The sequence below is a fragment of the Suncus etruscus genome, chromosome 12, assembly GCF_024139225.1.
Source record: "Suncus etruscus isolate mSunEtr1 chromosome 12, mSunEtr1.pri.cur, whole genome shotgun sequence".
Lineage (NCBI taxonomy): Eukaryota > Metazoa > Chordata > Mammalia > Eulipotyphla > Soricidae > Suncus > Suncus etruscus.
The window spans coordinates 51,470,224-51,482,267 of NC_064859.1; the positions used below are offsets into that span (position 1 = coordinate 51,470,224).

Consider the following 12,044-nt stretch of genomic DNA (forward strand, 5'->3'; position numbering starts at 1 on the left):
ATATTTCTTAAACTATCGACAGTAACTTTCTCATTCTTAGCAGAGACAATATAGTCAGAGGAGAAAAATGGTGGTTTCAGAAGTAGGCCTGAAATTATATTCTGCATTCTCTCTACAATTATAACCTTGTCTCCACCTCAGTACTCTCACCTGCAAAATGAGACTAGAGCCCACCTCTAAGTAATAGGGCAGTGCAAATGAAACTGTGCACAGTACTCCCCCAATCAATATTGGTATAAACAGAATTTATCTGCGCATTAACTCAACTGCTTCCTAGCAGAATGGATAGGTTAACAGCCCACATCATATGATTAGAGTACCTAATTCACAGGAATACATGAATGGTGCAATTTAAACATGGCTTACATCATTTATTCTCTTTAGAGCAGAGGCTCATTAAACTTAACCTCTTTCTGGGACTCCCAGGTCAGCAGTAGCAGAATCCTCTGTGAGCGTTTAAAAGATGCGAATTCAGGGCCAGAAAGATTGTACAGCAGGTCACATATTTGCCTTTCATGCAGTCGATCCAGGTTAGATCCTCAGCACCACATACGGTTCCTTCAGAACCTCAAGGAGGTGGCCCCAAAACAAAAATTAATTAACTAAGAATATGCAATATAAGTTATGACCCACAATTCCTATCCTTCTCATCTCACCTCAAATTTCTGGCTATCTTTCAGTTGACCCAACCTACTGATGGTGTTCTTGTTCATGGGATATTCATGGATGCTTCTCGATGGGACAATAAGGATATGGTCATAGAAGATGCATTGCCTGGACAGATGAATCCAATGCTGCCGGTGGTACACTTTGAACCCCACCAAAACTATGAGCCAAACCCAACACTTTACCACTCTCCACTTTATAAAACTGGAGCACGGGCAGGCACACTCTCAACCACAGGTGAGGATGTTCTAAGACTAAAACAAAAAACAGCCAAGTACAAATTCCAATCAAGTCCAAGCACTAAACTCATATGCAAGAGGAGTTGGCAGGCTTACAGTATGATATTATACACTATTTTTCTTAATACTGACTAGAGACAGATGTTATAAATGCTTTCTTATAAATGCTACTTCTCTTGGTTTAGTAAGAATGGTATGTTATCAGCAACTTCTAATTTCAAAATATTGAGCTATGCAAATGCTTGCCTCAGTTCCTTTTCAAACTCAATGAGACTTGTGATTGGCAATAAATATTAAGAACAGTAAATAGAAAGGGGGTTAAGGAGTGTGAGAGAGGAACCCTGGTGTAAGGAAAACACTGGTGGTGAGATTAGTGCTGGAATATAGTATGCCTGAAATCTAGTAATAAATATCTTTGTAAATCATGGGGCTTTAATAAAATAATATTTAAAATAACAAGGAAACCCAAAATCACATGATGCCAAATAGTCTAAGGAATATTACATAGTGTATCTGATAAACTTGACTTTTAAAAATTATTGGGATAAAGTACATGTTCTGTAAGCACTTTTTGAATGGAATTAATTGTAAATTTAAAGAGAACAACTAACAGGGGCCAGAGAGATAGCTCAGCGGTAGGGCGTTTGCCTTGCAAGCAGCCAACCCAGGACCGACGGTGGTTCAAATCCTAGCATCTCATATGGTCCCCAATGCCTGCCAGGAGCTATTTCTGAGCACAGATTTTGGAGTTACCCTTGAGCGCTGCTGGGTTTGGCAAAAAAAAAAAAAAAACTAATATATGGACATTCATACCACAAATAAAGAAAATCTGAGTAGATCAAAACCTAAGGTACAGTTCCTTTAAAACTGAAATCAGATAGAAAGAAAACCTTATCAACAAATAAAATTTAATGTAGACATTAAAAAGTATGAACAAAGAAAATTAGCTGGGGGGATTCCTGAAAAGATAGCAAATACAATTTCTAAAAGCTAAAGTAATACTGCATAAAAAGCCCTATTTTCTAACATCTATCTATAAGATGATCTAGAAGAATGTAGTGATAACACTTGAAGAAATGGCTGATAATTTCCAAGAACTGAAGATGCACTAATCCTTGGATTAAGAACTCTTACAAAGAGGGGGCCTGGAGGGGTGGAGAACTCTTACAAAGGGCCAATAGAGTCCAGAGATAGAAGGAAGATAGGTAGGTATATAGATAAATAGATCAAGAGGGAGATTAAAAAGTGACATCTCTGGTCTGGGGTTCCCAGGTACCTCTAGGAGTGATCCCTAAATACAGAGCAGGAATAAGACTTGAACACCACTCAAGACTTATGGCCCAAAACCCAAAGAAAACCAAGTGGTATCTCCTTAATTCACATTTCCCAAATGATGCTTTTTCTTTTTTTTTTTTTTTTATTGTGACCAAATTGCATTACAAATCTTTCACTGCATCATTTATGGTACATAGTGACAGTGAATGAGGGGCATTCCCACCACCAGTGCTGTCCTCCCTCCACCCCTGTTCCCAGCATGTATCCCATATTTCCCTCCTTTACCCCCCAGAATGCTAGTGCAACTGATCTCCACTTTACAGCTTGTTGTAGATTGAGTATCCATTCCACTATCATTGGAGATAAAAAGGATAAGAAAAAAGGGAGAAATAATTGGTAACAACTACCAAAAAAAAAAAAAGGAGAGAGAAAAAAAAGAAAGAAAAATGGAAGAAAAAAGAAAAAATGCACCCGGCAAATAAAAATAAAAATAAATCACCACAAGAGTGAATAATAATAATAACCACAAGAGTGAAAAATAAAGAGAAAAGTGGAAGAAAAAAGAGAAGGAAAATAAAGTCAAAAACTAACAAATCAAAACAAAACAAGAAAAAGTAGGGGTGCTGGAGTGGCAGGGTTTGGCGTTCCCCCCACTTTTTTTTTTTTTTTTTTTTTGCATAGGCACAGTAAGCATTGGGGAAGAAAGGGAATTCCCGTGGCCTAAGAGATTCAGGGTTTCTCCATCCTTGAAGCATACCATCATGGGATCAACCCCTGGCTTCATATATACTCATTACCCTATCCCAAAGGCTTTTTAGTGGTGCCAGGAAACTTTCCTCTTCGTTGTGTGTGAGAAAATCAAGCCACTGTAGCTAGCAATCTTGGTATTTGCGTAGGTCATAGGTCAGGGTCTAGGATAGAGTCTTTATGGTTCTAAAGGTTCCTATCCATCATGTTGTTGTGTGCAGTCTTCTATAACACTTGCTCCCTGTTTTCGTTCAGTCCCTAAGCCGAAGCCTAGGATATTATGGATCCAAACGTTCTGCTCAGTCTCTGTTGTCAAGTTGGGCCTCAGCAATAAAACATCTTGTTGTTGTTGTTGTTGTTGTTGTTGTTGTTGGAGTCCTTGGCTACAGCCTAGGGTAGGGTTTTTCTTATTGGTCCCAAGGTAGGTTCTGTTCAGTCACAGTTATGACTCTTTTTCTTATGCTTATACACAACTTCTCTGATGAAGTGACCAAGTCTTTTGCCCATTACTTTAATTGAATGATGTCTTATTGGATAAAATTACAAAAATGCTTTTTTTAACAAAAGGAACCAAGCAGTAGTAATAAAAATGATACTACACTAGCACAAGCCTAGAAGAAGTACACAATTCATACTAGCCCTAAAAGATCTTTTTTTCCCTCTAATCTTTCATTTGTAGATCATAAAACTGAACCACCAGCTCAGACAGAACAGTGAGTTGGGTACCGCCTTAATGTGACTCAGTTCAATCTCCAGCACCACATTTGATCCCTCAAGCCCTACAAGGAGTGATCCTTGAATCCAGAGCCAGGATTAAGCCAGCCCCAGTTCATTGCAAGGTGTGGCCCAAAACCCACTATCCCCTAAAATGAGCCACCAGAGGACTATTTTGTTTTTGTTTTTTTGTTTGGGGGCTACACTGGTGGTGCTAATTGGTTACTGCTGGCTTTGCACTCAAGAATCACTCCTGGTGCACTCTGGGGATCATATGGGATACCAGGGATCAAACCAGGATCAGCCACATGCAAGGCAAAAGTTCTTCCCATTGGACTATCACTCCAGCCCCAGGACTATTTCCTATCAACTTTAGAAGCAGTCAGATCTGATACCAGATGTCTTGATTCCCAGAACAGTGCTCTTTGTAACAGAGAATTTTCCTCTAAAAATGACTCTCTCTTCCTCCACCCCTGTATCCTTACCTAGGTCATTCAACCAATTTTGTGGTGACCATCCTCTTACCCTCCAAACGGCCCAAAGATTACTGGATTGCCAAGGGTTCAGCTTTGCTCTGCCAGCTGAATGAGTGAAAAGATCACCTCAGAGCCGGAACAAAAAAAGCTGATCAGAGCTTTCTTGATGTGTTAGTGGCCACGTGAGCAAAACTATTCCTTCTACTCTTTTTAAAAAATGGCAAATATGTTTTTGTTTCTCTTCCAATCTAAAATTAAAATTTTCTTTGAGTTAACATGCAAATTCTGGTGTGAAAGCAGTGCGCTCTGCCCCATTTCTCATTTAATTTTACTATAATTTAGGCAACATGGTTATCATATGGTCTCTATGTACAAGACTATTGCGCCTTCAACATCACCAAAGTGTCCATGACCTTTCACCAATGTCCTTATGTCACTTCTAGCCACCTCCTTGTCCTTCTCCCCAAATCTCTTCCACCACTGCTCAGTCATCTGAGTTTGCCATACAAGCCCAAGCATTTGTCATTTTTCAGTACTATCCATCCCCTTGATTTATCTCTCAAAAGCCACAGATGCTTGAGATCACCTAGTATGTGTATTTCTTCCTCTGGTTCTGCTACTATCCAGTAGCAGATACTGACACTATCCAGTTCCATCCATTCTGCAGCAAATTACATGCTTTCATCTTCTGCTTTAGCTGTATAATATTTTATAGAGAGAGAAATATAGATTATATCACAACTTCATTCATCTGTCATTGTACTTAAGGGTTGTTTCCATATCCTAACAGCCCTGATTCTTAAACATGCTTCCCACCCACATGCCCATTATGAGAACCAGTCAGCCTCTAGCAATTACTTCATGAACCTTCTGAAGGCAAAATTATCCCAGCATGAGTTCCTCCTTCACACAGTGATAGAAAGGTCAGTACACACTGTTAGATGATCCCAGGGCCTCCACCACTAAGGCTGACACAGAGCTTGCAACTAACAGAGCAAATGAACAAATCTTGACCTATGGTGCTATATTTTCTTCTTTCTAGAGGAGACCTGTTACAAATTTGTTCTTTTACCTAAAATGCTGCTCTTTCCTGTCTCAGGACAGAGGAATTTTCCGCTTTGATACTAGGATGAACTTGTATGAGAAATGGCAATTCCCAACCAAATACATCTACTATCTCAAGGGGAAACTGATAGAACCGTGTGGAGATGGAAGAGCTACTGTGGCAAACCACACTGTGTCTATGTGCCTCCTTGACGAAGACATGAGCCACAGAACTGGGAACTACTTAACTATATGTAGACCTCTGGAGAAGAGTCTCAGCATCCTCTTTCAGAAAGCTAAAAGGACAGTGTCAACCACTGTAACCCAACTTTCCTTCCTTTGACCTCCATCTGCCCACCTGCATCCCCATACCATCCAAGTTAAGAGCAAACACAAACTGAAGAGAAACAGGAAGGATCATTTCAATTAGTTCCTGAACAACATTTGGGAACATGTACCTAGTCATGGGAATGGACGCAGCTGCAAAAGTCCAAGGATTACCATTATGTCTCAGGGCAGAAACTCAGGCAGAAAGTCACAGGAAACAAAGCCAAGCTCAGCACTGCACTTTCTACTCAGGAAGTAGAACCACACAGCCTGCATCTACTGATGCCTACACTCACTGCCACTACCGCTGAACTCACAAGCGATGTGAAGTGTGAGACTTTGTTACAGATCTCACCTCATTTCATCAGGGGAATTGGAATCACAGTAGCAAAAGAATCTGGAAATGTTTGTCCCTGCCCCTGTGGTCAAAAGGATACGGAATGTATAGAAGGGATAAGATGGGTCCTGAGCCATCGCAACTTTTCCCTGAGGTCCCAAAGATAGCCTGAATCCTGGAAATAACTTAGAATGAATCCACAAGAGAAGTTCATTTAGCTTCAAGCCCAGGCAATCAAGCTTACCCTAAATAGGAAAAAAAAAAAAACCATATCTACTTATTTGCAGTGGGGGGGGGTGTTTATTTAGGGGAGCCCACATCCAGTGTGCTCAGGTATAATCCTTTGTGTTCATAAGTCACCCCAGGGGGCAAATTGTTAACCAGATGTGATGCTGGAGATTCAAAACAGCCAGGTTACTGCAGCCACTTGCAAGGCGGCAAGTACCTTACCTCCTCTACTATCTCTCAGGTTCCCAGACACATTTCATTGTCACTTGCCTCTGGGTTGAGCTGCTCCCAGAAGGACTCAGGAGGACCCTAAGGGAACTTTGCCACAGCAGAGAGATCCTGATCCGAAACCAAACTAAAAGGTATAAGAAGAGCGGGAAATAAAGCTCTACAACAGGGCTGAAAGTCCCATTCTCATTTCAGACTCAAGTAAAGCAGTTCTGTGATTAAATTTTCTGTTCAGGTTGTATTTGAAAAAAAACCATAAACATAAAAATAATAAATAAGACATGGGAAAGAGTTGGAAAATCACCATGCATGCCGTGAGTTCAGCAGGTGAGTGAAACATGCAGACATGTGAGTGATGCAGCACTTCTCAGAAGCAGGAAGCACTATGTTCACTTACTAAAATAAGACTGACAATGGTCCCAGGATACTAGAATCCCCAATATCTGGAACCAAAATGGACAGGGGAAGGGCAGTTAGAAGGACAAAAGGGCAGGACCCACAATTGTGACAGCTAAGTCTAGCCGTAGAACCCAAAATAAAGCAGTAATAGTATATAATATATGTGAGCAAGACCTTGTCTGGATAGAAACACATTGTAGAGGAAAATACAATGTTTTCTTTTTAAAAACACAAAGTTTAATTATCTTCATACAATTCATTTACAATTTTTGCATGCAACCATTATTTTACAAGACTATACATCTCAAGTAATGTTGCAAAATCTGAAGTCATTGCTAAGACGACTCCAACTGGTTTTTATTCATGTCTCTTCTGCTTTGAGCCTGTCATGACCAGCGCAGAGTAGCAGTGCATCCTCAAGTCCAGCAAAGTTCCTCTAACCATTACAAGAGCTGTGTGTCCACTTGGAAAGCCAGCACCATAACCCAAAACCCAGGAGTACAGAGACACAGGCAGGCAGAGCTGGCCACCATCTGACTGTGGTGCGAATAACCATGATGTGGGAGCTGAAGCCTGGTGATGTGTCCATCCAAAATACGCACCGGGAGTTGTGGGACCACAGCACTAGGAGGCAAAGAAAAAGAGTCTCAGGGCACAGCTTTCGTCTCTGGATACTCCAAGGTCCTCAGATGCGAGCACCATTCCTTCATCTGCTTCTTCCCCAGAAGCATGTTAATTGGTCTCCTGAAACTAGGGCCCTCATCATCATTGCCACAGAGAAACAAGGCAGATGTACTATGACATAGTACTATGTACTATGTACAGGCTACTGTATCTTAGTTTCAAGATTATTAAAATGATATATGAGGGGGCACTACTCAGAATTGCTAACTATTAGCTTCTGGACAATCTCAGGGAGGAACCCTCCCCAATGAGCACATGCAAAGGCAGAACTAGGCCAAGAGTAGTCCTGCCTGGGTCTCTGCCATGCAGGCTTTCAGATCAGGAACTCGCACTAACTTTCCAATTCAATTCCAATTTAATTAATGTTAAATGCCCTATCCCATCCATGGTCACCCTGACAGGAAATGAGCAAGACTGGGAAAATCCTGCCAGTAGAAAAATCCTCTGCCAGTGAAGGCTGGTTGAAGGCTCCATCTGGATCAGGCATCGCCATAGGAATGAACACCCAGAGATTCTGTCCCTGTGTCTCATTTGTCCCACCTTCTATTCATTTAAAACTACAAACCATGGGAAAGAGGAGAGAGCTTAAAATATTAGAGCACATGCCCACTATGTTGAGGTTGAGAACCTCAGCACCAGGCCTGAGCACTGAGCCAGCAGGCCTACAGCACACTTGCTTCCTATTTCCAGGAGTGACTGTGAGCCCTCACACTTTAGCTGAGAGAGGTGGGTATCACAATTTCTGTGGCGCTCACACTTCAATGCACTGTGCTGGAAATGTCCTAATTTGATTTGTTGTACCACCAGGATCCAACCCGGATGTGAGGTGGTACCAGGACACTCAGCATCTCAACACAGACTAGACCACTTCCACTCATCCCAGACCCTCCTCATACTTTGGCAGTAACCCTTTATTGACCTCTCTCCCTCAATTTGCTCCTTAACATAGACACTTGCCCTTGACCTGGCTTGAGAAAACATCCACTCTGGTTGCATCTCTGGTGCCTGGGGCAATGAGGAAAGGGAAAGAAAGGATGCTCCAAAGATGGGACACTGGGCTCTCACCCAACCAGTCTTGAACGATTGCCCTCAAAGCGGTGGACCAGGCTGTCACCAGGACTCTCCTGGGCTGGGGGACACAGGGTGGTGATGGGCTTCTGGCAGGTCCAACCCAGCCCGGCCAAGCACAGTATGCCACCTCACCTTTCCTCTAATCGGACCCACAGGTCACTGAACTGCCGTAGTCTCTGCCTTTGAGGTGGCCGCCTCCACTTCTTCCGGAACTTTCGCTCTGCTACTTCCAGCAGGCCCAGGCCTGTGTCTCTGGTCAGGGGCTCATGAGATGACATCAGTGATCGCACCACAGGCCCAGTCTCTGGTGCTGGGGCTTCCAGGTCCAAGGTGGCAAGAGGCGCTGGCAGCACTGAGGAGCTGTTACTCCTCTCTCTGTGAACAGGTTGGAAGGCCTCACTTGGAACTGGGACACTCCACGCACCAGTCCCTACTCAGAGCCTCACAACAGTTCAGTAATGTGAAAAATTCAAGCCAGCTGGAGAGAGCAGGTTCCCTTGAGCTACCTAAAGAACTTACCACTTTGTGCCTTCATTTCTCCCTCATTTACTCTCAAAACTGGCTAGCCCTGAAGTGAAAATATAACATTTCTTTTTAACTTCACATCATTACTTCCATTTTCTAAACACCAGTCACCAGTCTTGAAAATCACTAAAGATATCTGATACCAAGTCACACATAAAGGAAAGAGGAGGTTTAAAAAATTGTCAAATCAATTAACATTTCTGTGATCTCCAGGAAGAGGGTCTAAAAACCAAGTTCTCAGAGATCACATGATCTCAGATCAAGCCTAATAGTTCCCAGACCAGTCAGGGTGGCCAGGATTGAAAATTCCAGCTGCTAAATACACCCTAATTCATCCCAGATCTTCTGGGCCAGCCTAAATACCCATCAAAGGTAAATCTCTTAATTACTCATGAAGGCTTGACCTATGATCCTTGGGCCACAATATAGGACTATCTCATTGTAAGCTTGCTTATTTCTGCCTGCAGTTCTGAATAGGACACTCCATGAAAGAAAAAACCCAGTCTGGCATGGCCTCTCTCCTCCTATAAAAGGGCTTGTGGAATCCAAGCTAAAGAGCCTTGGGAAAGGATAATTGACTTTTCTGGGCCTGTGCTTCTTCTCTAAAGCTGATCTCTCTCATCAGGTTGCTGTGGAGTTGTAAGCCCAGCTTTGTACCAGGCTGAATGCACAACAGGTACTCACTAAATGTGTTCCACTTTCTCCCAGTTCCTCTATCTGAGGAAAGTGACACTATAATATACTTCAGTAGGGCTGACTGCGACCCTAAGGTACCCCACTAAGTGGCCAGAAACATTCAGCAGACCAGAAGAAAAGATAAGAAAATTATGGTAAGAAAAGAGATACTACCCTCAGCCCCACCCTAAATTACTCAACTTCTTGATCCCTTAAACTTTGAATATGTTAATCCCCTAAACCTTTGAATATGTTGCTTTGCATGATAAAAAGAATTTTGCAGATGTGATTTAGGAACTTGAGTGGGGAATTATTCCAGACCTTCTGATTGGGATCAATCTTATCATGTGAATCCTCAAAACCAAAAAAATTTTCTGAAATCAGTGAGAGATATAATGGCATAGGCTTTAAAGATGGGAGAAAAAAATCAAATCAGAAGATAAGGAATTTGAATAGTCTTTATAAGTTGGAAAAGGCATATAATTAGTGACTTCTTACAAACTCCAGAAGAGAATGCAGTTCTAGTGACATCTTGATTTTAACCCAGTTGATAATTTGAACCAAGAAAGAAAAAAAAAAGTCTAATTATCCTGGAAAGAGTAGGGATAAAAAAAGAATTGGCTAAACCTTCAAGATCAAACTAAAAGGACCCCATTTTTTTCTCATCTCTGCCCTAGGAAGAAAGAATTTCATAGTGAGGAACATTTCCTGAGTAATCCATCCTCCAGACACCCTCACCCTAAGATGCACACAACCCCTCTCTGTGTTCCTAATACTGTTTCACCACAAAACTCGGACGGCTGGCTGGACCATTTAGTAAATTTCCTGCCCAGATCCTGCCCAGGTTCAAGTTCCATGTGATCAGAATCATCCTTCCAGGATCATCATATGACTGCTGAGAAAGGGAAGAAGAAAGCAGTTCTCTCCACAGGCCCTTCTCTCCACAGTCAGTATCCTTGTTGTCCTCACCAGCCTCTTCATTGTGACCATTTCTCTCACTCAAGGTTCTTCAAATATTGCCCTCTTGTTTTCAAAGGAACAAGAGCTCTCACAGAAACCTCAGACTCACAGCCTCACCTAGGAGCACTGGAGGCAAATTCACCATTATAAAAACTTCAATAAATACATCATCAGGGAACACATACAATTTTCTTAAGACTGCTCTTAATTTCTTTACCTCCTGCAAAAGGGTAAATCCAGGCTGGTTAAGTGGAGAGGACTGCGATACCTGTACTGAATCTCAGAGTCTGGCCCAGCCAAATGAGGGAGGGACAAGAGAAATGGATTAATCCATGCAGAGAAAATTGCATAAACCAAGACAAAGAGACCAGAGAGTGAAAATGGAAGAAGGACAGACTGCAGGCAGAGGAGTCCAACTGTGTCCCAATTGTACTTAGATACATTACCCCCTTTCTGTCACCTCCTAGCCTGGTTTTGAAAATTATCTGAGGGAACACATAAACTGGGTCCTCCCCCAGAAAATGATCAAATTGTTCCTTTCCTCCCCTGAGATCTATAAACTGCCTAGAAGGATAATAGCCATTTACCAGCTCACCCTGCATATCAGAATCTAAGGGCATATTTTTTTAAAACTTTATTTATTAACTGATTAAATTGTTGTTGGGTCTCACCCAGCATTGCTCAGGAGTTACTTTGGCTCTGCACTCAGAAATAGCCCCTGGCAGGCTGGGCTACCATATGGGTACCAGAAATAGAACTGGGTCCCTCACGGGTGGGCCATATGCAAGGCAAATGCCCTACTGCTGTGCTATCTCTCCCACCCCCTAAAGACATATTTTTAAATTTTTGATTCCTCACTTCTCTCCCTCACACCCAGGGGCCAGGGTCAGGATTTGAGGTTAGCCTCAACACAGCAACATGCATACACACAAGTGCATGTAATCACACATGCAAATATATATGCTCCTCAGGTAGAAGCATAGGCTAAAAACCAATCTCCTTAGTCAGCCTGTGATGGAAAAATGAGGAAGGACCAGGAGGCCCAGCAACCTTGTTTTCCAGGAATAGCTCTAAGGTTTAGGGAGACCTGCAGAGTTGAAGAACTAGAGGGAGAAATGAACAAATGCAGATGGCAGCAGGATTTCCTCATCAGGGGAGTTGAACAAGGCACTATTTTCCTGCATAAATGAAGGTGGAGACATCCTCATGAGCATAAGTTTTCTGTTACAAGGAGCATGTCTGTATTGGGAAAAGGTTGTGATTTCTGAAACATCAATATAAACAAAGTAGACAGGAGGAGAGAATAAGAAACCACTGATGGTTTCTAAGAAAAGGCTCTCACAAAGTTCATAGAAATGCCAAGAACAGACTGAAACCAAATCTGAGAATCTTTAAATTAAGAAAGCCAGAGGCCTGGTGAAGAAAAAAAGATGAGAAGCCTCCAGGGAG

At 42.2% G+C, this 12,044-nt stretch overlaps 2 protein-coding genes across 2 annotated transcripts in view; one reads left to right on the forward strand and one right to left on the reverse strand.

Annotated features, from left to right (window-relative positions):
- The window catches only part of DNAH6 (dynein axonemal heavy chain 6), a 234,817-nt gene extending 230,559 nt beyond the window's left edge, over nucleotides 1-4,258 (forward strand). Inside the window, exons 76-77 of the mRNA XM_049784607.1 lie at nucleotides 681-903; nucleotides 4,131-4,258. Coding sequence (XP_049640564.1) covers nucleotides 681-903; nucleotides 4,131-4,234 — 327 coding nt within the window. The 3' untranslated portion in view covers nucleotides 4,235-4,258. The remainder of the gene's footprint in view (nucleotides 1-680; nucleotides 904-4,130) is intronic.
- A 2,854-nt stretch (nucleotides 4,259-7,112) lies between these two features.
- TRABD2A (TraB domain containing 2A) overlaps nucleotides 7,113-12,044 on the reverse strand; it is a 34,286-nt gene continuing 29,354 nt past the window's right edge. The window contains exons 6-7 of the mRNA XM_049784996.1: nucleotides 8,568-8,810; nucleotides 7,113-7,304 (exon numbers count right to left, since the gene is read on the reverse strand). Coding sequence (XP_049640953.1) covers nucleotides 7,124-7,304; nucleotides 8,568-8,810 — 424 coding nt within the window. The 3' untranslated portion in view covers nucleotides 7,113-7,123. The remainder of the gene's footprint in view (nucleotides 7,305-8,567; nucleotides 8,811-12,044) is intronic.